Source organism: Sphaeramia orbicularis, chromosome 9, assembly GCF_902148855.1.
Source record: "Sphaeramia orbicularis chromosome 9, fSphaOr1.1, whole genome shotgun sequence".
Lineage (NCBI taxonomy): Eukaryota > Metazoa > Chordata > Actinopteri > Kurtiformes > Apogonidae > Sphaeramia > Sphaeramia orbicularis.
The window spans coordinates 30,062,186-30,088,682 of record NC_043965.1 but is presented as its reverse complement, the minus strand read 5'-3'; the positions used below and the strand labels follow the sequence as shown (position 1 = coordinate 30,088,682).

General features: G+C 39.2%; 1 protein-coding gene across 1 annotated transcript in view; it reads left to right on the top strand.

Moving 5' to 3' along the window:
• Positions 1 to 26,497, top strand: part of adgrv1 (adhesion G protein-coupled receptor V1) — a 112,954-nt gene that overhangs the window by 58,372 nt on the left and 28,085 nt on the right. The window contains 12 exon segments of the mRNA XM_030142528.1: positions 213 to 769; positions 862 to 1,125; positions 1,678 to 1,795; positions 2,135 to 2,306; positions 2,463 to 2,702; positions 3,812 to 4,219; positions 4,699 to 4,871; positions 5,065 to 5,308; positions 5,831 to 5,970; positions 6,091 to 6,251; positions 6,454 to 6,554; positions 23,929 to 24,045. Coding sequence (XP_029998388.1) covers positions 213 to 769; positions 862 to 1,125; positions 1,678 to 1,795; positions 2,135 to 2,306; positions 2,463 to 2,702; positions 3,812 to 4,219; positions 4,699 to 4,871; positions 5,065 to 5,308; positions 5,831 to 5,970; positions 6,091 to 6,251; positions 6,454 to 6,554; positions 23,929 to 24,045 — 2,695 coding nt within the window.

The following is a 26,497-nucleotide window of genomic DNA, read 5'->3' as shown; positions in this document are numbered from 1 at the left end:
CTGAGAAATTACTGAATTGTTTTAATTAATGGCTGAGTAATTATAGAATATGGTAATTCAGAATAAGACATTGATAAGTGCTTTATAATGACTTACAAATTATCAATTAGTTAATTGAGAATATGTATTGCTTTATTAGACTGTTTGTTTAGACTTGAATCATTTTATGTTTGTCCATGTAGCCTCACTCCAGTGTCTGTGTCTCTGTACAGGTCAGGATTCACTGTAGCTGAAGTGGAACCCCTGGGGATTTACCAATTTGCTCCTGATTCCCGTCAACTTGTCATTGCAGAGGACATCCAAACTATAACACTTTACATCCAGAGACTTTATGGTTCCCGTAGCAACAAGACTCATTTGTCCTATACAACAGTTACAGGCAGCGCAACAGCAGGACAGGACTTTATTGCTGTCCCAGATGGACGCTTGGTCTTCGACTCCCCTCGCCAAACTAACGCTTCTTTCCACATTTCAATCCTTGATGACTCCCTTTCAGAGCCTGAGGAGTACTTCCATGTCAACCTTACAGATGTTAATATTCCAATACTGGACACATTATGGTCAGATACGCCTCCCCGTCTTAACCCTCAGCACAGCCAGGCTAATATTACCATCCAGGCTAGTGATGTGACGGGTGGAGTGCTAAGTATTGGGCCCGGTTTGGTCCAGGTATCTGAGGACAGGGAGCAGGAGCGGAGGGTGGTTCTTAGGGTACGCAGGTCTGACAGCCTGGCTGGATCTGTGAGGGTTCGGGTTCAAGCGTATGGAGGTTTGTCATTTGCTCGCTTACACTATGCTGTAATGTGTTGTAATTTGCTGTCATGTTTTACATTGTGTTTTTTGCTATTTGGTTTCAATCAGATGGAAGCACAAGACCTCCACCCTTTACTCTGGAACCTGTTGGGGCCCTCGCAACAGAAGAACAGGACTTCCGGTTAGAGTCCACTATCGTGTCCCTGCAGGCTGGTGAGAATGAGGCGGAGGTTATCCTCTTCATCCTGGATGATGCAGAGCCTGAGGGACAGGAAGTATTCTTCATCTATCTCAGTGATCCTGAGGGAGGCGCACTCATTACTGACCACCCAGACCAGGACTTTGGGGCTTTTGCCAAAATCACCATCCTTGGTAAAGTGAATAAGTAAAAAGATATTTAGTTGATTGAGATTATAATCGAAAGTAAAGTTTTTTGTTTTTTTTTAAGGTATGTTTCAGTTTCTTGTAGCAATTTATTAATCCAGAATGTGTCTTTTGGGCTGGATTAAATGGAACTGCACAGATATGTGTCTTACCTTACTTGGTCATTATGATTGATGCACTTAAGTTTCACAAATCATGAAGATTTGTTGCAGTAAAAGTAATCTCTGTCTGCTGCTTTGGGCCTGTTGGAACAACAGCAATACTTCTTATATGATCACTACAGTGATCAGTCTATTCACTTATTCCACATGTATGACTGATTATTGAATTAAGTGAACTTTATTGTCATACAGTTTGTGGAACATGTACAATGTTATGTGGCTCCTTGACCTTGTGCAGACATAATAATGCAAGTGATTTAATTACCAGAACAAAGAGATGAGGTTAAGTAAAACAGGGCAATGTGGTCATTCAGTTATGAGCAACTGGTCTTCTGCATCACTGATTGTCATTGTTTCTGTTTTGCTGTCATTTATCCAGGGAGTGACTTCCATAATGGTATTATTGGCTTTAGTCTTAACTCTCTAATGGGCCAAGTTCTGGATGAGGATTCAGACAACAGAACTACTCTGCTTTACCTACAGAGACAAGAAAACAGGTGATAACACTAAACCTTTCACCATAAATCTTTTAGACTGTATTTCAGTTTTTTGTTTTGCTGTTTGTATTTATTACCTCCGCCAAGGAGGTTATGTTTTTGCCAGGGTTTGTTTGTCTGTTTGTCTGTCTGTTAGTGTGCAACATAACTCAAAAAGTTATGGACAGATTTTGATGAAATTTTCAGGGTTTGTTGGAAATGGGATAAGGAAGAAATGATTAAATTTTGGTGGTGATCGGGGGTGGGGGGGCCCACGGGGGGGGCCACTGATCAGCCTTGGCGGAGGTCTGCGCTCTCCGAGTGCTTCTAGTTTACTATACATTTTTTCTGTCTATTCAGAGCCTTTGAAGATTTGCAGATCTTCTGGAGAGCTACTTTCAGCAAAGCATCTCAAACTCTTATCAGTAATGGAGTCAATCTAACCAGAGAGCTGATGCAGACCTCAGGGACTGTGCTGTGTAGGAAAGGAGAAATAGTTTGTGCTTTCACTGTTGAAGTCCGGAATGATGAGGTAAGAGAAGTAGACCATAAAGGTGTTTTATCCAGGTTATAGGAGAGTTTTCACAGCTTTATAAACAGATTAGTGCAATACAGTGATGAAAATTCATCCCTCTGGGTATTGCAGTGTCTCACAAAGTTAAATGTCCACTCTTCTGTGTTGCTCTAGGAACCAGAGTCCCAGGCGTGGTTTTTAGTGGAGATTTATCGTGTGGGTGACGGTGCTAGCATTAATGAGACCACCAGAGTTGCCAACATCACCTTAGCAGAGAGTGATAGTGATAGCATTATGTACTTCGCTGTGGGTCATAGACTTCCCATTGCCACCTTGAATATGACAAGACTGAGTCTCCAGGTCATCAGACGTGGCAGCACGAGTTCAGTCATGACTGTACATTATCGCACTGTGGTAAGTAATGTTATTAATTACAACCATCTGCTCTGTCTTCACTTTTGTCATGACGGGGCCATTTATTTCAGGATATCTCATATTCAACTTAGGCCAATACAAATTCTGCAGGTTATCAGATCAAACAAGAGTGTCAAAATTTGTCCATCAGATTTATTGCTGAATTTCAGTAGATACAAATGAACTGTTTTACTGATGAGTTTTATTGTAACTGAAACCATGTGCTGACTCATGTGTAAATTAAAGCAAGGATGCAGCCTCAACACAACAAACAAAATAAAAGAAAGACAAACAAGACAAGACAGTGCTTGGATGTAGCAGCCACATACATGGCATTAAATACATGCGATGAGAATATATCAAATAAAATTAAAAAAAAAAAAAAACACATAACACAATTTAGATTTAACCTAAACATTTTAATAGACCATGCTTTATCTGCTACAAACGAGCATCATCACACTTTTAGCAAATATTCCAAGAAGGCGCTTCCTCCTCTTTGGTTATTATTGCAAAGGTGTTTTTGAAGTAGAGCCATGAGCAAAACTGAATCTAGCATGTTGTCATTTGATGCTTGTCCTTAGAAGATGTCCTTCAGTTGTAGTGTCTACATGGATATATTAGTATCAGATTGATTCATTTATTGTAGTCATGGTTTATTTATGCTCATCAAGTTCAAAGAGACCAGAGGTCCTTCTTTTCATCTCAATGCCAAGCTCTCTTTATTTGAGGATTCACAAGCAGAGATATTTTAGCAAAAGTCAGGACGAGGTTGTGTTCACCTGCACACACATTATTTGATAGTAGAGATCAAACGAAGCGAGTGTCTAGAGCACTCAACAAAATATATTGAGACAAAGCCAAGCCATCTCTTTTTATTTGTCAAAATGAAACCACGTTGTGAGACAAAAGGTTTGATTCATACCACCTAAGTGATGTGCATTTTGAAGGTTTTCTCAACCTTTTGCACATTCATCTTTCAAGTAATTCCTGTTACTGTTTATCTATTTAGTTACAAATATGATTAAAATAATTTGATTTTACTGTGATGGCCTTCTTTAGGCTTTTAGAGTTGAACAAAAACATTTTTTGTGTGTTTTTCGTCATAGGAGCTTCCAAGAGAAGATGTAGTGGGGCCTTCAATAATCCGACCAGCTAAAGAAGGGATGGATTTTCCTAAACAGGAGGGCATCCTGACCTTCAATATAAGCCACCGGGACACATCATTAGACATTATTTTGACCCCTGAAACTGCCTCATCATTGCCCACACCGAAGCGTTTCCAAGTGGAGCTCCATACTGCTTCAGGCGGTGCCAGAGTGCATCCTGTGTTTGGACGGGCTAATGTGACTCTGGTGTCAAATGCTCAAAGTTTGGCTATATGGACCTTACTGGACCAGTTACATCAGGATCTTGATACAAATGCGCTGGACGATGTGTTACAAGAATTGATCGATAAGGTCACTAAACCTCTCAGTCGTGAGCAGATGACTGCTGTGCTTGACGCTTTGGGGAAGGTAAGGAGCTTGTTTTTTAGTTTTTGCCAGACAGAGCTGCACCAAAGGGCGTACATTACTGGTGTACCGCTGTGACAGATCTAAAACCAGTTTGTCATCTGAAAAGGTCTCGGTTGTCACTGTATATGAGTACTGCTGTCACCACGCTGCTCTGATGTTGGAGTCTATGTATTGCACTTGCTCAGCCTCCAGACAAGTGGAGACACCACAGTAATTTAATATCAGGGAGTGTGAGAAGGGCTGGAGAAAGAGAGCAGAGACAGAAAAAATATGCTTCAGAGCATGAGATGAGGAATGGAAAAAAATGTCAAAGCTGATAAAAACAGTACAAATTCCAGACTGTGTTATACTGAAGCTAAAATTTTTTTTTTTTAAAGTGACAAAACTAAACTTCAGATTGCTTTACATTGGATTACACACTTTTTTAAGACCTTTGTCTCATATATCAATCTACAATAAATCTGTTTCTCCTGGGACAGGTGCTGACAGAAGCAGAGAGAGTTCCATTACACGAAAGTAGCCGAAATTTGACCTATGACCTCCTGTGTGCCTTGGTCAACCCCAGCAGATCCGACACTCGAGGTCTCAACCACCTCGCAGAAGTGACAGAACGATTTGCTTTCTCTCTTCTAACACAAAGCCAGTGTGAGATGTATGCATTCCTGAAGAACAATGTCCAAAATTTTGATGAGATATTCTGCTGTGCAATGTTTATGCAGAGTTTTGAAGATAAAAATGGCTGTCCACTGTGTGTTATGTCAAATCACCAACCATTTATATTATTATTCATCATTGGATTCTGAAATTTGATAATACAACTGTTTATTTTTGTGTATTTTCTGCAGAGTGGATAGTGTCCTGGATACATGTCCATACATGTCCATCTCTGCCTTCCAGTGGTATCCCACACAGATCAATGGACACAAGGTTAGGGGTAGTAATGGAGACTTCTTCCAGCTGCCGGACACTTTGCTGCCAGTTCCAGTTGGCCATACTGTGGACTGTGGCAACCTCAGCCAGATTCAGCTGACAGAGTACAGAACTGAACACTGGTTTCTCAATGATACAAGTACAGCACTCACTGGGAAGGTAAAGAGAGTGTTGTGGTCTGAAATCACACCAAATTATCTATTTTTGATTTCTTAGAGAATTGTTTGCTTAGTCCACCTCCAATCAGTAATAACCTTTTTAATACTTGCTTACTCTTGTTTCACGTTAAACTTTCATGGTAGAGGATGTTCAGAATTTGATACTGAGGATTTCCTCACTTTCATCTCTGTTCTCACAAAAAATCTGAACATAGTTGTAATCTAGTGAGCGAATTTAAACAGGATTGGAAGTGGACTCTTATTGATGCAGGAAAAATCCAGCGTCTAAATTAATATTTGCATTTTCAGAGATTTTGATGATAGAGAAGATATCACTTTTGTTTTAAAAACATATTAAACAGAATTTCAATGCAGAGTATATGTCATATGTATGTCCTACAGTGTGATTGAAGATAGTCTTGATTTGATTTAATTTCTGGCAGTAGGTGGCAGTATTGCCCTATTATTTACCATTGACTTTGCCGCTAAACTCTTTTCTTGTTTTTTCCCCATTTATTTACAGATATTCTCAGCCAGCCTGAAAGACAGAAGGTCACGACCTCTGGATAATGGTAATGAGGTGGTGTATCGCATCCACACTACTGGAGAGCAAGTAAAAACAGGCCAATCTCTGTGCCTTCTCTGGAACCAGACCACTGAAAGGTAATCCACCAAAGATGCCAAAGAATAAACTAAAGACAGTTTTTCACTACATTCATGTAAAAGTGAGAGACTTTCTTTTCTCCTCGTAACAGCTTCCTTCTTGTTTCTCCTCTCCTCTAGCTGGTTACCAGATGGTCAGTACTGCAGGGTTGTGAAAGAGAGTGGGAACTATGTGGAATGTGCCTGCTCCCACTTGTCCATATACACAGCCTACGCAGAGTTTACCACTGTTGTTTCCTACAACGAGGTCTTCTATGCCTCTGGATTTATTTGCATCTCAGGTACAAAACACGCAGTTTCAATTTGTGTGTCCTCAGCCTTTGTCTTTACTTCTGTTTACTGTGGGCTATCTGCTTGCATCTTCTCTCTCTCTCCATCCTTTATGTTTTACATTGTGCATTCCTCCCATGTTTATGAGCTGATGGTTGATATGAGTCACTTGATAATTAAGGCTCATGGATAATATGTTTTATACCTCCTCAGGCTTTGCATTGGCCATTTTATCCCATGTGCTGTGCTCCCGTTTCCCCATGTTTGCTGCCAAACTGCTCGCTCACATGATGGTGAGCTGCCTTGGAACCCAGGTAATACAGTTCTGCTAAGTTTTTGTTTTGTAATACTTAAGTATATTATTGCACGCACAATTCACTGAGCTAGGAATGTGATACTAACATACTTCCTGCATAACTTTATTTGTCATTTTCATCTGCTTGCATCCACTGGTTCCTCCTGCTTTGCTATATTATACTGAGACATTATGCAGTGTACTATAAGACACAATGTATATACGCTAACACAACTAATGAAAAAACACACAACATAGATATGACACTCTCACAGATGTCATTAGTTGCGTAGTTTGCGGGCTGGCGCGTCCTGACAACACAACCATGCCCACCGCACCCTTGCCCATTTAAAACTCAAGCTGTCATATAAGCAGTGAGCGTGTGTTTGTGCATGTGTGTGCGTGAGTGAGTGCGGGACTGGTAATTTTCCACTGGTTCCCCCTCTCTTTGGTTGACAAACACGAGCCCCTACTAAAGCAGACTGTCGTTGGGGACTGACCACCTCGGGCTCAACCTGTTTATGGCCCAGGCAGAGCCCCTGAACCTGAAAGAGTTTTGGATGGAAAATTCCATCCTGTTCAGTTTCCTTGTTGATACTGTATAATACGTTAAGGCCATCTTCATCCTGCATGAGTCTGAACGTGCTTTAGTTGAAATACTCGCATGTTTCTTCAGCCTTCAAGCCGAGGCCAGTCAGTGACAGCCTGCTTGAATTCCACACTGTCAAACTGAAGGTCTGACTGAACACTCAGTACCTCTTAGTGGTCATCCGGTCCTGCTGAGAAGATTTTGAAGGTAATGATGGACTTGTAATGATGGACTCACAGCGCAGGATGTGCAGATTTAAAATAGACCAGCTGACGTCAATGTCTTCACTTAAGAATGCATTTTATCTTAGATCTTAGATGGGGAGTAGAAAAAAAAAAAAAAAAAGCGTAATTTCCTTTTTGTATAAACAAGAGGAAAAACAAAAGGTGCCATTTAGAAAATCTCAGGGCTCAGGATGTGGTGTGGTTATACAGCTAAAACATGAAAACCTTTACAATCATACAAAGGTTTGTTGGTCTCTAATTGGGAGGATTTGTATTTAAAGCCTTAGTGAAGATGATTCAATGCAGTTCTTTTGTCTATATGTTATCTAGCTGTCTTTTTTGTACCTGCATGCTCTAGAACTAAATAATACTGTCACACCCAAATTATGCTTGAGTCAGTTTGAATCTATAAAATTAGATGACACCCAAGGACTTTTTATTAATAATGAAAGCCAAAAAATTAACTATGCTTCTTGGGTTTTGACAAAAAATATTCATGTGTTCTTTATTTCATATACAAAGGATACTTGGTTAGAGTATTACTATAGTGGCCAATTTATGTTTGATGAACTGATTTGTGATACACAGCGGGTAATTCACATCTCAATAAATTTTCATCATTTCTTCCTCGTGAACTTTCACATTTTTGTGTTTTAAAATGCACTCCTGCATACATTTAGAGATAAAGGTAGGAATTTCAGAGGCATTTGCATTATTTTTCTGTATTTTTAGAAGGCTTAGGATCTTCAGTCTTTGTAGGAGGTATAATTAGTAACAGAAATGTCCATCAGCAGAGTTGTTGGTCTCAGCTTTGCTCGTGCCTCAGCACTGACTTGAACTGTCAGGTCCAGCTCTAGCAACCTGTTACAAAAAGGGCTCTCCATCTGTGGTGCCTGGGCTGTAATTAGTCACTGACGCCGCCCTCTGTGGGGAGAAAATTAAAGCTGCCGGTTTGATTTATTTCTCTGCACAACAGCTACAGTCAGTAGAGCTAGAATAATGTCTCACCTCTCTGTGAGACTCTGGGAGGTTAAAGCAGGAGAAGGAGCAGGCTCATGGCTCAGTTTCCATTCTTTCTCTCGTTGTTTTAGTTTGTCAGTTTGCATATAGTAATCTCACAGATCTATGTGTGCAAGAAGGATTCTATATCAAACTGGTAAACAGCTAACCACAGTAAGATAACAACAGTATGAGCACAAGCTGAAGGAGTGAGCTCAGAGGAAGGAAGAAGAACATTGAGTTATGCATTTAAGGGAAAAAGTACATTGTTGAGGTTTAAAATTAATGCTTTGGAGTGAAGAGGGTTACAACTAATGTGTCTTGGAACACCCCCTGGGAGAGAAGACACTGACAATTATACAGACTACAGACCTCCTGTGGGGTGAAGAGAATTATTTGTCCCATCCAATACCTCGAGGGATTGTGCTCTGACTGTGGACAATTGTTGTTTATCACTGTACGTGTGTGTTTGCGTACTGGATGTGTTTTACTGGGGAATGGGGGGTCTAGAGACAGGACTGTTTTTGTCACTAGTGGGGAACAAAATGTATCCCCCCTCACAGTGATTAATACAACTTCACCAACAGACCAAAAAAATACCTGAAACAAAAACTAATTCAAGTGCTGCATCATGATAATAGTATGTGGTGCAAGCACTAATAATATCAGGAATGGTTATTCATCTTCTATTTGTGAGGGAGACAGATGATACAGCTTCTAGTCTACATGATAATCATGGTTTGCTGGTCATGATCCATGATCAGAAAGTTATCATGCCCCAGCAGTCTATTACAGCATACATTCAGCCAAATCAAATAAAATGAAAAGGATTCAAAGCAGAATATAGTCATATTTTACAGAATCCTCACAAAAAAATTACACACATGTTAGCTATAGGTGCTTTGGCTGTTTGGATGGAGGGGAAAAGAAGACAACTAATATCTTAGGCTTACAAGTTAACATCTCATTCTCTGAGGTTACAGACATAAACAGCACTGAGCAAGCCTTAATGTCACCACAGATGAGCCAGTTCAAGGTGTTCACTTGTTCTTATCTGAAAACATTCCTGCAAATGCTTTCGTTAAGGTCAAGTTCGGATTTTTTTCATCAGAATCCATGATTATACTGGGTTACAAGTAAAATGCTTCCGGTATAAAAGCACTGAAACTTTATGAAATTTGTATAACTAAGAAAGTCAAAAGGGCCAGTTGGCAGTACTATATATATATATATATATATATATATATATATATATATATATATATATATGAATTAATGAGAAAAAGAAAAGGAATGTTTGTTTCTGAGCTGCTAATGCTGTCTACATGTTAGAATACATTCATTTTTCAGATTCCTTCAAATGCAAGATTTCTAGCTCTAGTAGATAAACATGCATAAACATTTGTTTACATGTGATTCAACTTTATCATACATGTTGAAAACATTAGACAACTAGCACTTTTGTCATTTGTTTCCAATTCAGTTCAATTCAGTATTGATCAAAGTATGTAAGATTTAGTGGATTTTATCTCTGAAGCAGATAATTTACAAATAATTACAGACTAATGTTATTCTAATATCCATACTTATAGTCTGTTTAGGCCGATTGTAGTTTGTGATTTATTTTCATGAATAAAAACTCAGAAACATCCCCCTTCTGATTTTTTTTTTTATAAATTGCATATGTGTGTATGGTTATCACATCTCAGGTAGTGTAGTGGTGACAGGTTCTGGCTGTGGCCAGCACTTTGCCCTCCCTCCTCAGCAAGACAACTGAAAATTGTCTCAGTGGAAATTTACCCAGTGCATATGTACTGTAAGTGAACCTCACCTGGGTGTGCATGTGTGTATGTTTTATACGTACATGTGCAGAGGTTTTATTGTGTATCAATCGTGTTAGGATCCAGGGATAAGAATGCACATTGATCCGTAAACAAACTATGTGCTCTGAGTTGCAAAATGACCAAATGTTAGATCAGTATTCGTGCTGTTGTGTGTCTCTAGAGCCAGATCACCATTTACTCTGAAAAAGATCAGTGATAGCAAAGGCAACAAGGTCACAAAAGTGATGGATATTTAGAAACTTAAAACTCCGGGACTCAGGAAGTCTGTTTTTTGCAGCGCCCTCTCCTGTCATCTTATACACTTCCATCCTAGTGGTCTGTATGGACCGCTATAGTTGTCACATGTCATTGTACCTTGTGTGCTGTATCTGTCAGTGTTACTACACAAACTAACATTTACGGCTTGGCTAAGTTTATTTATTGAGATAATCACATGCATCAGCTTTGGCACCTTAGACCTTTTAACTTCTTTATCATTAATCCAAACTAGCAGTCAGAGTATGTTTACAGTACCATTTGAAAATAATATAATATTGGTGAACAGTAATTTTAAGAATGTTAAAATGTTGTTTCCCAAATAACATTCAACACTATATTTGATCCTTAAAGCTATATGAACCAAAATTTTCAGATTTTAAAAAAGCATGCTTTTCTTCTGCAGGTCTCTCCTCTCAGTCCAAATGAAAAGATTGAAAATAAAGGCAGATGACATGATGTTGTTTCATGTTATTATGGAAAAGTGAAGCCACTTCTAAACCTTCTATGTCAACAGACATAGAGCAGCAGAATTGTAGGTTGCATCTCGCAGAATCTCAGCAGCGATCAGAGATTACAAACTACATTACATTTAGAGCTTCCCTATTTGTATAAAAAACACTGTTGATTGTGAAACATCTGTGTGTATAGCCTGAAAACACAGACACTGAATCTTGTGTCTTCTCAGACCACTTGAATTACAATATTCTGAAAAGTACCTGGGAATTTTTGATCAGTGACACTAAAAATCTGTCTAGCATTACAGCGTAAATTTTAATTTGTAAATTGGTAATGCTGTAATATAATAAATGAAGTCTCTCCCCACCAATGCAGGTAACAATAAAGCACGCTTAATAGAACTTTTATTTGCTGTTCTTTAGTAGCTTAGATAATACTGGATGGAGTGCGTATGTGTGCTTTTACACACGTACTCAGATGACAATGTGGGAAAGGAAAATCAAATCTTTATCACTGCTACAAAGAAAACACAATTTAATTTCATATCCATTGTGATAAAACTGCTCTCCCAATGACAAACAGTCATTCCTGCATAAATGTTTACCCCAGTGGTTCCAGGCCTTTCTTCCAGTATCTGGGAGGTGTTTAGGTGACTCTTATAGTTCTGGTTATAAAGGATTTCCTGTCAGCTCTGGGACTGGGTCCAGTATTCATAACTTTGTGCTTCAGTCCAAGACACACACATGCACGCAGACACGCACACACATAATCTCTAGCCTCCTACACACCTCACACACTACCCTCACTTCCCGTCTCCCAGCAGAGTAAATAAGCCTGGTTTCTGTGAGGGATTCCTAAAAGTTCCTGTGTGTCGTCAGTGTGCATCCGTATGTGGGGGTTAGATTTTGGTCATGGATGAGTGTACATGCAGTTTCTCATCTCTCGAGGAAAGAGGATGTATCAGTTGCGTAATATAAGAGACTCTTTAAAACCTAATATCAACACATGAATAAAATGAAGTGACTCTGTTTTCCAGTGGATGTTGATCTGTTCCCATCAATAAATAGACTGAGCTTCTGTCTGACAACTTGCATATTTTATCCTTACTTTTGCTCATTGTTTGTATAAAGAGAAAGATGAGCAAAAGATGAGTTGGAACGAGGGAATTGATGCTTCCATCTTTCTCCTGCAGTTCAGTCAAAGTCAGTGGTGTCTTCTAGAATACTATTTTCTCAAGGAAGTCATTTAAAGCTTCTTAATAGTGACTTTTCTATGCCTTACACTTTGGGGATGTTTATTTGCAGCTGTTGTTTTCCAGTTGTTTAAAAAAAAGCAAGACAAAGTGTATGGTTTGCCCTTGATGAGATTTTAATGCAGTTCTAAGCTCTTTGTTGAAGTGACGGAGGGGATAAAGTAACAGTGTCCATAGTCTGTGTGTGTCTGTGTGGGTGTAGACAGGGGACAGTGGAGAGGAAGGGACGGCCTCTTGGGAGATTCACATTACACTCCACTGGCTCGTCCAACACCTTATGTCTAGTGTTGTCCTAGCTCCTGCCGTTTCTGTTCTACTCAGCAGCATCTTTTGCCTGACCTTGTGACTGACACAGAAAAGTGACATGAAACCAAACAATGTAAAAGCTGATGCTTGGTCGTTCATGCTTTCTTTTTTTTTCATTTTTGGCTGCTCTTGTGTCATTTTTCATCTTACCCTCACCTCAGCTTTACTTGAAATGATGACTGATGTCCTTGTTTCTATTCTCTGTCCCCTTTATCATTCCCACTGCTGGAGCTTTGACATCATGCACAGCAAAAAACCTCTCTCACTGCGTCTCTTTCTCTCTCCTTGTGGAAGTAGGCAACCACATCCGCTGTGACTCATCAGTTTGTTGATATTTGTGTAAGATTTCCCTTAAACTTGTTACAGACAGTCCACTGAATCTCACAGACTCACCAAACATAAACATGTCTTTCAGCCCATTTTCGTCACACTTTAATAACTTCAGCAGTGGGATCCTTAAAGATACCCTGAGGAGTTTTCTTGTAAACCAACAGCTCTGATTACGTTCACTATTTCTCTCTGGAACAGGTCGTGCGTATCCTTGAGGTCTGACAATTTCCCTGCTCGTAAAACATTTACAAACAACTTTTTTTAACATGGTTTTGGTTGTTTTTTAGACTTTATTCAGCTGCAGACAGTAGAGAGGATACTGAGAACACAGGCAGAAAGACAGAAACATGGCATGTAACAAAGGTCATCAGGATTGGGAATCAAACTGGAGATACTGTAATCCATTCCCAATGGTAAATGCTATATTACTTTGCTATTCTGCTGCATTTACCCACCCGTAGGAGTAGTATTAAACAAGGGGATATCACATAACTTCGCACTATTAGTCAGACACTCCTCTGGGTACTTTTAAGAAGCGATACAGGGTCAGTACAGTAGCAGGGTGATGGATTAGTAGACCATCTAAATCAGATTTAACAGCAAAGAGTCACTGTCATGGCAGACAGCCAAGTCATCAATTAATAAGATATTGGCCTAGTTATTTATCTACTAGGCTGGTCAGACATTACCTAGATAACATCACTACATATTCAACAGAATGAAACACATGCACAGTTTTCTGGCAAAGTACACACTGCCTGTGAGTCAAGTTCAGCTTTTTTTTTTTTTTAAGTTAAAACCTGTTAATAATGCAAAACTGGCAAAAGATTCACTTCAGCCATGTAGTATTTGCAGTATACATTTACTGTGTTTTTGTAGGGTGAGTTACTAGGTGAGTGTGTGCAACAGCCTCTGCCCTCCCTGGACTCTGGATGTTACACTTTTATTTTTGCCAAATATGTGTTGTCCTAACTGCTGCTGACCCCAGAAACACTGCCATGAACTTTCCTCTATTTCCAGAAAAAGCACAGCAAACAGAAATAGGAGGTCAGATTTACTTCTACAGTTTGCCCCTGCTGTCTTTAATAGTTGAGAGACACACAGGAGCATATAGAAGTTATAAATTCCTAGAGTTTTTTAATGGAATATCAGTTAGATACAATTAAACAAAATCGCTGTGTCATGTGCTTGATGCAAAGCAGCAGTGTTGGACTCCAGACCTTCAAACACTTCATGGCAAAACACAAAGATGTATAAATATACAACACATTTATTCAGTGTAAACATGGATTTGGCTTACAATAAATATTAAGTCACTTTGATATTTTAAATTTAGCTCTGTCTGCATTGTGCAAAAAATCAAAATAAGAAAAAATCCATATCTGTCCAACTGGTATCATCTACTACTTCCCTTCATCTAGGAGACACTTGCCTCCCATTTTGAGAAAAGATTATACAACACAAACAGATATCTCAGTGTAAAATCACTTGTGTCAAGTTGAAGCAAGGCCTTGTTTCATTAACATTTGCGGCCAACCCTGAGATACATACGATCTGATGTAAAGGGGTGAAAACCTGGTTTGTCCTTTAATAGTGAGAGCAAAGTGTAGTTTGAAGTTCTCCAATTTCTCAGATCATACAAGATGTTGCAGAGTAGTTGCAACATAGATCAGAATGAGGGAATTAATTTCATCTCTTTATATGTAAAAATTATAAGAAATCCTTTAAACTCCATAAAAAGTTGACTGAAAAAGCACAAGCTCAAACACTGTTGAAAGAGACAGACACAAAGATGGAGTGATTAAGACCTATAATTCCAGCCTAATGGCCTGAAATAGAAAATAAGAGTTGCCTAACTTCCTCGAACAATCAGGAAATGTTGAATGGAGAAAGGAAATTGTGAGTGGTGTAATCAAATTGAGCTGTGTCTATAGTGGGGGGGCTTTTGTTCTGGATTTAACAGCAAATTATAACAAGTCTGCTGGTCAGTTTATTTTAATCTATGCTTTTTTCAGTCTCATTTTATGTTATATTTAGTGGACTGGATTTAAAAATGATGAAAAATACTAGTACATAGAGGATTATATTATGTATCGAGATACAATAAACATATTTATTCACGATAATGCTACACAAATGCATGTATGTTGTTGATAATTTCACAAAGACAGCAGACATCTACTTCACAACAGTCTAAAACAAACATATTTCATAAGCATTCTAATATGGCCAAGCTCACAAATACACACACATTTAACTCTGTCACACTGTTAGGCAAATAAACCATCCTAACCATTGTTCGAGCCTTTTGCTGTTGGGCTCAGTGGCCTGTAGGGGTCACTATAGCTCCATACTCAGAGCCAAGTTCATCAGCAGATGTGAATGAAGTGCCTGATCACTGTCTCCTCTGAGTTCTGCTCATTTTTATGACTAGACTTTTTTGAGGAACATTGCCTATTAAGCTGATTCAGAGGTTAATTTGTGCCCACTTTAATAAACTGTATAAATTATGAACAGGGAAAATAAGTGGTTTTCCTAGTGTTGATTTTTTTCAATGCCAAGCAGTTTCAAGTTCAACCACAGGCTTGAAGCAGAGACGTAAGAATGAAAAACATCACGTATTGTACCCCAGGTAGTCTACAGTAGAGGAAGGAGGGCTGCTGAGACATTACATAGTGCATCATAGCACAGCTGTCTCTTCTGTTAAGCCCTAATAACACAGTGAAGGGCTAAAGCACATTGTATTGGGGGGGGGGGGCTCTTGCAGCATGAATGGAGCGTACAGTATTTACAATGTCAAATAGTCTCCTCACCCAGTGATTGGCTTTTCAGTCTCCTATTGACAGACACTGAGAGGTGCTACAGATCATCCAGTTTGCACAGAGGGGATCAATGGCCTGTTGGACAGCAATGAATGAGTGTTAATAGGATCAGTGTAGATTTCTGTAGGTTTTCTGATCAATATAACTGGACATGAACTTTCATCCTTCTGACAGTTACTACTAATCTGGAAGTGATGCAACAAGTCTCTGAGGGCTTACTTGTGATGTAACCAACAAACATAGTGAAATTGACTCTCACTAAATCATATTAGCGTACTTACAATATATACATCTATATGAGTAAGATGTATCACGCTGACATCCTCATCGTATAAGCACACAGCATGCAGAATGGAGAACAGTATAGGCCCTTGTAGTGTGTGAGTTTAGGGGGCTAACCTTGAGCAGCTGGTTACAATGTTTTCATAGCCGTGTCTGTGCACATGAATCCACGTGCATATGTCTCACAGTCCAACGAGTTCTCTGTCTGGTCGCCAGATTGGTTCACACCAGATGTTGAGGAAGGAAATTCAAGAGGCTTCTTGAAAGGAGCCCTGTTGTGATAGAAAGCAGCTGCAAGTTTTGGGGGGCAGACACTCTTTGACTGAAGTGTGGAAGAGAAAAAAAAGACAGGGGGGGCTGCTGGACTGAAGCTAAATGGGCGTCACATGGGTTGTATAATATGTGGATGTGGTAGCATGAGTGATAGAAAGGATGAAACAACAACAATAAGCTAATACATTCTGTATATGTTATCTGATGACATTACAACATAGCAGCCTTTAGGAGTTGTTTAAGGTCAGACTAGTCATGTTTTTCTGCCTTGCTTGTTATGTGAAATATGTATATCTAAAGGACATAATATTACTGAACTAATCTGGCTACTACATGGATTCATTTTACTAAATATAATGTTGACTGAAAGGGGAGTCACAGGGTGCAGACATCTGCCAACGACAACAGTCCACTCTTTTTTGTTCTACAAATAACTCAGAAATTATGACCAATATGTTTTCTTCCTTTTCCTCATGTGGTGCCACTTGTTGGTTCCGCTGTAAGTTTTCATTCCAACTTTGAGTATTAAAAAAGTGAAAAAAATAAGAATTAAAAAAAACTTTCAGCCTGCAACCCACTGGATCAGCTCCCAAATGTAATGGGTTTGTCCTTGCCCTGTACCCTTCTACCCTTCATTGAAAATCAGTGCAACAGTTCTTGCGTAATCTTGTTTAAAGTCAGACGTAAATGATTCATTATCTCCTTTGTTGAGGTAATTATTGGTTTGATTTGAGACTACACAAAACAAATCTAGAATGTTGGTTTCTGCATTCCCCAGAAACTGTGTCACTGATGACACAATAAACTTACTGATAATGTGTGATCTTCTTTTAGCTGCCTCATAATCATCAAAGTGCTGACTGTCACTGAGAATAATATTAGAGCTGTAAAACCTGCAGCTTCTCAGGTCTTCCCCAGAGTCTGTGTTACCACCTTTTGTTATTCCCCCTCCTGGTTTCATACAGGCAGGTAGTCACACCACATTATTACTGTATTAGTGAAGTTTGTACTCACGTAAGCAGATGTAGAAGAAGTGTTCTGGTTGTCTGGTTGTTTGGATGTGAAACAGACTGAAGGGGTGTGGGTGTTTATGTCCCAACACCTGGCTCAGCATGTACGCCTCAGCCTAAGGTTCAACTCAAAACACCTGTGAACTTTACATCGGTACTCTAACCTTAAGCAACTGGACATGCTATTTCAAAAATGCCTGATAGTCGCTCGCTAGTACAAATGTACGGTATGTTCTGTTTGGCGAGGCTCAAATTGCAGAAAAAAATAGTGTGTGCTCTGTCTCGAGCACTACCTTGAAAATATGAACAAATGTAATGTATTATGTATGCCAACCACATTCGGTTTTCATGTTGATTTTTTTTTGTTCATGTTATTTAATGTTATATGTCATTTTTATCCCACCTTCTTTATTGCATGTACTGGCCCACTAACCCAGCTATCAGCTATCGCCAAGTGACCTGCTTCTCATCACAGCATGTCCCATGCACTTCAGCACATAAACATCACGTACACTCAAAGTGAGAGGCTGCAGCACGTGAGGAGACTAGAGATGCTTGCACATACAAAAAAAGAAATGGCATTCTCAGTTACATACTCACAGGCAGTGGTGCTGAAGCAAAACACTGCTGACAGTCAAACACATCAAATTGACTCAATAACATATCCCATTTTTAGATAGATGTCTTCATTCAAATAGGTTGTTTTGATGTGTTTTTTTGCTTAAGTGGTTTGACTTCGTTGGTGGTAGATGAGAACTGATGAGAGGACTAAAGTTGCGTGATAAGGAGGGTATTCAGGGAGAAAAAGATGAAGAGAGTAAGGGTGAAGTGAAATATTAATCTCATATTTCTGATCTTTTATTTTATATCTTTTTGAACAAAGACACAAGAGGAAAACACCCTGGGTGCAGGCTGAGGCTGGAACAAGCTAGATCAGACCGGTAGCTGTTAGAGAGAAGGGGGAGGTGAAGGAGAAAGAAGGAGGAGGAGGAGGGGGAGATGAGATGACGGGTGGAGCAGAGGATGGAGAGGCAGTCAGGGGTAGAAGAAAATTTGGGATGTGTGAGGCAAAAGGGGGAGGGGGAGGTGGAGGTTAAGTGCTCTGGACACGAGGGTAGATGGATAGTCTGGCAGGCGGACAGCTAAGACCCCATTCCCTCAGTGATGTAATGCATCAGGCAGATGCTATTTTTAGCCACATTGGTACATTTAGATGCCGTAGCGTCAGCACACAGGGCTATCGATCAGCAGCTAAACTCACTGGGAGGATGAGAGCTGCAAACACTAGCAGCATAAGATAGCTGCACCAAAATATTATGTTTCACCCTAGCATGGTTTTTCTTGCAGCATGCCCCACATCTCCTTGTATTGTGTATCTACAGCCTTGTATTAAGATGTGCATAGTGGTTTGTTAATTGATAGAACTGTTTTGTTCTGTGTGTTGTCATCATTGCTGGTGCATATTATGTTTCTTTCAGTTTTCTAAGGTCTCATGTGGATGTGGTATCGGACCACAGTTAATTAATACAGCATCTCTGGGAAACAAATATTACCAACACCGAATGCAGACCCACAGTTGAGGTTAAAGTGATGGACTTAATCGAATTATATTAGCCATGAAAATATTAGATCAGAGAAAATCTAACTTTTTGTCTGAATTAAATGTTTGTCATTGCATGTTTCTGCAAACAATGGATATTATCAACATTTTTAGATATATGTGTAGATCAGCATTTTAAGCTGTAATGGCACATATAGAACAAGGTTATGGTAAAAAATAGAAATAAAAAACTGTCTCTCATGTAACTATGTAACTAACTTACTACAGGTTTTATGCACATCATTCCACCTGCAGTGCATTTTATTTCAGTAAAAAGGGTCATGTTTTTTTAATTGCTACAATTTTCCACCTCCAAAAGAACTCAATATAATAGCTGTTGATTTTGATGTCATTATCGATAAACTTTTAGGGTTAGATTTAGGAGCTGACTTGTTCCACTAAGATGTGGTTAAAAATGATGCAGTGTATTTAAAGCTCTGTAATTGCCTAAACCTAAAACTTTAGCGGTGTCTGGATGTGAACTCCAGTTTCTGGTGGCAGTTTCATGGATTTTGTATCTCCACCATCCACCCCACCCACTGCCTGCGATTTAGTACATCCTAAAACGACAAATTATCTTGACATTATAAGCGACAAAGAATGTATTATGCCAGCATTTCATTCTGGCGTCTGTATTGAGAAAGTATTTTATTTTTATATGTACTTTTCTTTACGACTGTATATTCTTCTCTAGTCATTTCCTTGTGGGAAAACTCATACGTGAGTGAGTCCGTACTTTGATATGTAATCTTACAATGGGGTAATAAATTAGTAGGCATTCACTTATGTGCTTGTGTGCTTAGGTGGTTCCTGTTTTACCAGATATAAGAGCACGTAAGCACACCCATAACACAGGCTGCACTAACATGGCTTGTATTTAGAGCCCTGCAGCACCTCCCAGTCTTATCTTTGAATGAGCATGCAGCCTGAGGGTCTAGACAGGTCGACTCCTCTTGTGTTACACAAAGAGAAGGAGGTCTGGAGGCTAAATGACAGAGCAGTAGATAGGGTTCTGATAAACGCGACATCCACACCTGTCACCTCCCCACCCTGCTCAACCATACGTACCTGTGTTATTTTCATAATGGGCTGAACAATGGCCAGCTGTAACCATGACCTCCATCCCCACATATAGCCTCTGTCAAGAGCTGACGACAAAAGCCACATCAATACCAGTTCCAGCTCTGACTTTACATTTCTGTCACGATCACAAAGACTGACCTGAATTTTATATCTCTCACAATGGTATCTGTCTCTTCAATATGATGTCTTAAATAAAAATCAGTCAACAGGTTCAGAAACTGTGCCAGTGCAGGTCAAATGGATATAATTTCCACATAGGGGGCCGTTCTCTTCTTTCAGTGATGGGAGAATTAATGAGCTCCTGGAGGAAGTTTGCACGTCAATGTGTCATAAATGTCAGTAGTGATTAAAGCCAAGTAACTGGCAAGTAACCACCAAAACTATGTTCTGTCAAAGCACATGACAAAACATGACTTCCTGTAACTCATGTATTTCTCTGTCATTCTGTTTGCTAGTTTCATGGGCATAGACTGTCTTCATCTTTGTATTAGAATTAACTGGTCCAAGTTTCTACCAGACTCAAATTACAGGAAGTTTGATTTAATTTTTTTCAGAGGAACCTGGTACAGAGCCTGGTTTTTGACACTGAGGTCCAACATAAAGAGTATGTGAGCAGCTTATTACCTCCGCCAAGGAGGTTATGTTTTCATTGGGGTTTGTTTTGTTTGTTTGCTTGTTAGCAAGATAATTCAAAAAGTTATGGACCGATTTTATAGAAGTTTTCAGGAAATGTTGATAGTGGCACAAGGAACAAATGATACAATTTTGGTGGTGATCTGGGGGTGGGGTGGGGGGCACTGATCTGCCTTGGCAGAGGTCTGCGCTGTCTGAGTGCTTTTCTAGTTTGTTTGTTTGTTTGACTGTTAGCAAGATAACTCAAAAAATTATGGAAGGATTTTGATGAAATTTTCAGTAAATGTTGATATTGGCACAAGGAAAAAATGATTAAATTTTGGTGTTATCAGGTGGGAGTGGGGCTGATCTGCCTTAGCGGGGGTCTGCGCTCTCCAAGTGCTTTCCTAGTTTTATACAGTTTCTTCTCCTAAACTGACATGATTTGCAAACTTTATGTCTCAAAGCCAAACCGTTCAATAAGCATGAACATTTCAGTGGAAAATCTTTGCTGCTTTGGTGCACACTATGTAAAATAATAAATTTTTCAGAGGAAGATCAATTTTCTATATTTATTTGAAGACTCCCAGGACAGCCTGAATGTGTCTTAAAAGATGAAATTACCCTTCACCACACACTGCCTCTCTAATGAACTGAAGCCAGAATTGTCTGTTTACAAACTTCAAGAACACGATGGCTTGGTTAGAAAATTGGTCATATGGAAATACAGTATATCTAAAATTATTTAAAATATGTTATATGATATCTTATTTTAGACCTTTTAAAAGAACATTTTGACATGTTGATAGCTCTGATCACATACAATCTTTGTGGAATGATTCATCCATTCTGGTTCCCTCTTTGAGCCAGATACTTCTTAGCCACAGGGCCATGAAGACACAAACCCACAGACACGCACATCTGGAAAGAAAAACCACCTGTTTGAGAGTCTATTCAACACCCACACGCTCAGTCTAATACATGCAATGTCAACATTTCGCCACAGGTCAGTAGTTTTAGTGGTTTTGTGGTTATCCCACTGTTAGGGTTTGTCACGAAACGCTGCATTAGTTTTTGGTGGGTGTTTTGGTATTGACGAGAAGAAAAAAGTAATGTTAAGTCAATGTACCCTAACAGTGTTCAAAGGAGAAGACCAGAGCTAAAGTGAGTGGAAATTTTGTTACTAGTCTTAATAAACCTGTTGATCATTTATTCTCTCCCACCTTCACGAGGGCCTGGGGTGCACTCAGTCACAAAAATACCTGCCTTCCTCTTTGTACATTGGGCTTGAATTGTTGAAATCAGAGCCTCCGATGTGTCATGCTGTGCCTGTGGCGTCGATCCATTGCCAAAACACACATAACACGGCCAGATATTCTTTGTTCCCATAAGCTACCTGACTAGCCTTTTCACTCAGGCATGATTCCAGGCAATTCAGGCACAAGTCTTCTTCCTGTTCCATCTCACCCACTCACACCCTGCAGAGCTTGGATGGGAAACTGACTCAGGCTTTTTTGTGTTTTTAAAGGACTTGTCTTTTCCCCTTACTCATGGCTAACAGGGTTAGTAGGTACTGGAAAGTCCACAAGTGGGTATTTGGATTTTCCAGCTAAATTATCAGAGAGAAATGAATTACGAAACAGGAAAGGAAAAAGAAAAGGGACAAATGGGTGTGGACAGAGGACATTTGAGGAGTGAAAATGATGAGATCCACTGGCTCATACAGACAAGATTACAGTGTCACCCAAAGGGCATGCCACTTAATATCATTCTTTATTTAGAACTACTTCAACACAAAGCAAGTCAGACAAATAAAAGTTTTGTGGACATTGTGTCCCTGATGCATCCTTTCCACAGTTATTAGGTCAATGATGTGCCACTCATTTTTTATGTGTCCATATGAATTCAGTTTAAAGGGGTTACAGATTTAAGATAAACACACAAATGACATGGTTACAGTCATAATCTTCAAGAGTTTAGTCTAAAATTTCAGGTTTTAACACATTTTGAGAATATTTAGGACATAATTAAATGTCATTGTGGTGTAACTGTAAAAACTTTCTTTGGCACAATGTTAGATTGGAAATGCTAAAAATAAAACTAGGATATTATAGTTGAGTTTAGTTTTAGTTCATGCTGTACATGCGTACTGTAAGTAGTTTTAGTCTTATTTTGACGAGAGTGGTTTTAGTTTTGTGTTTGTTTTTCAGTTATTATGAGGAAAGCTTTAATTTATAGGCAATAAAAAACCTAGGATGAACATGGTTGTGTACACCATGAATCATTACAAAAAGTTGATTTTACCTGCAATGCTGTTCAGATTTAATTTGTTTTGATTTTTAATTGTACTTTTAAGCTATGAAATCATAGAATCTTTGAATAAATGAACTAAAATAACCCTGACTCATCATTTTACACATCAGTGAGACTGAAAAACAGGTCAGTTAGACCAAACCAAGTCTATTTACCTGGTTACTGACCCAACATTAGTCAAAACCAAAGCATGGTATCAACAGTTTACAGGAGCTTGTTTTGTACTTGTGTCTTCGCACCTTTACAACTGAGTATAATGGACATGATATAAGTGGTATCTGACATCATGCTATTGTCCTTCACTCATTTCTCAGCTCCTCCTGTCTTCCTTTCACCCTCTCTTCAGTTTGTGGCATTGGCAGCGGTCCAACAGGTTACGTAAGAGTCACCCAACTGTATTGGCACCGCCATCCCTCAGTGCCAGAGGTTAATGAAGCTCTCTCATGGACAGCGGGCCAGCAGTATTTTTGCCGCCCTCATGGGTTTTCCACGCAGTCCTGCCTCCGGTGTCACAAACTGAATTTTGTTTCCCACCTACAAAAACCTCTCTCCATTTCTTCCCTGTTGTCTTTGTCTTTTACACACAAACACTTTCCTCAAGTTTTCTGCAGTGTGACTCTTCTTTGTTCTTTCTTCTGTTATTTGGAAAATCAGTACCCACACATTTGTTCAAGCCTTTGTCCGTGTGGGATGATGCAAAATGATAATATTTGTCCATGTATGGTTTGTTTTTGATTATTTTTTATTTATACATAACCCTGTTTGAAGGTATTCCTGCAGCATGGTGATGTAACAGGTCTGCAGAAATTGTTTTTCTCTCTGTTGCGAGGGGAGGGGGCTGTCTGAATTCTGCTGGCCTCAATGTACATTCCAAAATATATGCAATAAATCCTCATACTCCTCATATGCCCTGCTGACACTGCAGAGAGTACTGCACCTGTGTGTCACCATGTTCTCAACAATACCAAATGTGAACATACATATTTGTCATCAAAAAGTGCCTGTGGTGCTATTAGACTAAAGGTTGTGAGGCTAATTTACACACAATAGTATCTGTGAATTACAGTATGTCATAGATTCTCTTTCTCCTTACTACTTGTTCTCAATTTGTCTTGCCGTTGTCTCTTTTTTTTCTTACAGATCTGCTTCTTGGTGTCAACTTTCCGAGGTCGGATGTTTTCAGAGGACAGCTGTGCCGCTTTGGCGCTTTTCTCTCACTACTTCCACCTCAGTCAGTTTTTCTGGATGCTCATTCAGGTAAAACCATTTTAACAAACAACACCAGAGAGATTTGATTCTACGCCTTCTCTGCTACTTCTAATCACTTTCCTCTTCTCTTGGCACAAACAAGGCTCCTCTTATTGCTTTCTTTTCTTATGTGAAGCATATGTTTTGTACATAACATGCAGTAGGACCTCATTTCCCCAACACGTGGGCTTTGGCAGGTTTTCATTAGAGATGAGAAGAAGGGACCCGAGTGCTACGTGACGTGACCTTTAACCCTGGACTGGTACCACTTAGTAACACCTCACCCCCCCTTTTTTTTGACCATCTGCCCCTTGTTTCATTTGCTTTACTTAAATGGCATAACAACCCAGAACAAAGACATCAGACAAAGACCCAGGTTGCAGGTTAACATGAAAAAACATGTTAAGTCTGAAAGCCAGGATTTAAGCAACATCAAAGTGTGCCACATATAACTTGTATCACTACTTAAACACAAAAATATTTGACTATTTTTTTTTCTTTTCCTGGTTTAAATAATACAGCCAATGTAGAGTATAGCACAAATAAGAAAATAAGAAAAGCATATTAATTTTTGCTTGTGGTGTAAATCTCGTCTAAGCCAATTTTAATCCCTCAGAGAGACAGAAGTTGACTTGTGACCTGCTGAGAGAGAACAGGAATGTGGACCAGTCAGGAGAAGAAGGCTGCTCTGGGGAAATACCTTCACATCAGCTGATCCCTCTCCTCTAAATCCTGCTTTATTTTATGTCCTTATGTATGATATATTAAAGGTGTACAGCCCAGTTAAATGTGTGTTAGAGGTCAGGAAGCATAAAATGAATCAAGGGATCCAGCCTTGGGAATGATCAGCTGTATAAACAATACCGATTTCATGTTTTATTGTTTTCTTCAGATTTATTTTTGGTTATGTTCTTTCTGTCTGAAAATAAATCTCACATCATAAATATTTCCAGTTCTTGGTGGAAAACGGTAGCCACGGTTTGCATCATACCATACCATTTTCCCAAGGAGACCTCTCCTCAGATGAACTTTCCCATCAACCTCCTTTTCCTTCTCGTTATTCTTCTCTTGCGTAATTCACTGTTAGTCACTTTCTTTCCATCATGCCTCAATTTTTTGCACAAAGTGTGACGTTTCAAAGTGAACATAATCATTTTTTACGTGGTTGATATAATCTGTCCTGGCTCAAACGTCATTATTGGTGCAGTATAATAAGATTAGCCTTTTCTAAGCTAATAAGAAAGCAGCGCTGTACGTGCAGAACATATACCGAGGAGGATTTTTTTTTTCTTTTCAATATATATGTTTACCAGGTGACCTCTGAGATATTTTAAGGGATAAAGGCTTTCATGTGGTTCAAGAAGTGTTAGAATTTGGATGAGAAGAATAGGCAGTGGCATGAAGGGGTGTTTTGACGTAAAAAGCAAGTTTGGACACACATGGTAGTACTTAGAATGGCTTTAGAGCTGATATGATCTGGTTAAGGTAAACAATCATTCACCCAAGAGGGAATTTAAGACGCTGTTTGAAGAAAACAGTATTTCTAGTTTTCTAGAGTCCATTTCAGGATTATATATTTTTTCCTCAAACATCTTTTCACCTTTGTTTTACTTTTTCTCATATTGTATTACTTAACTTCTGCAAAAAAAAAGCATATCTAGACATATCTCCGATGTCACCAGCAACACTATCTGACAATGAAAATATTGCTGCCACTCTGGTTTTTATTAATGAGCGCCACTTAAACCCGTCTGTCCTCACTGGCATCTCACTATTCACTCCAGAGATGTCTCACTGCTCATTCTCCCCCTATCAGGTAGCTGCTTTTCAGCTAAGTGCATGATATGAGCGGGCGCCAGTAACCCATCTCAGACCACGAAGAAGACTTAAATCAATAAGAGCAGAGTGGGAGTATGTGTGTTAGGATGGATGTACGGACGTGCAGGTCCAGTGGTCGGTCAGGGGAATATACGCTGACATAATGCCAGAAAACAGTCAATAATTCAATCACCCTCCAGTACATCTTTTTTTTGCTTTTGGCTGGCAAACCTCAGCTAAAACTAACTATATAATGTTACATAACAACACTGATCTGTTAGAGCTGCTTTAGCCTTAGCCTACAGTGTGTTTACCTAGTTTTACTGTGCCAGGTTTCCAGTTTCACAGCTTTTTAAGCAGGGATTGCCTGCCAGTGTTTTGTTGTTAGAGAAATGTATTTTTGGATGCAAGATTAAAAGGTGCCAATCAGCCCTGGTGGTAAGCTTCACTTTGGTGATGAGTTTCTTAAAATGGCTCTGCTTAATTAACAGTGACAAAGTCAGTTTGCCCAAATTAGAAAAATGTATTTTCTCACCTATTTTCAGTGGCTTTTTTCACTCCTGATATTTTGAAGCATCTTTAATATAACTTAGAAAACTCACTAAGCTCATTATGAACTTGTTTTATCAGGTTTTTTCTTCAG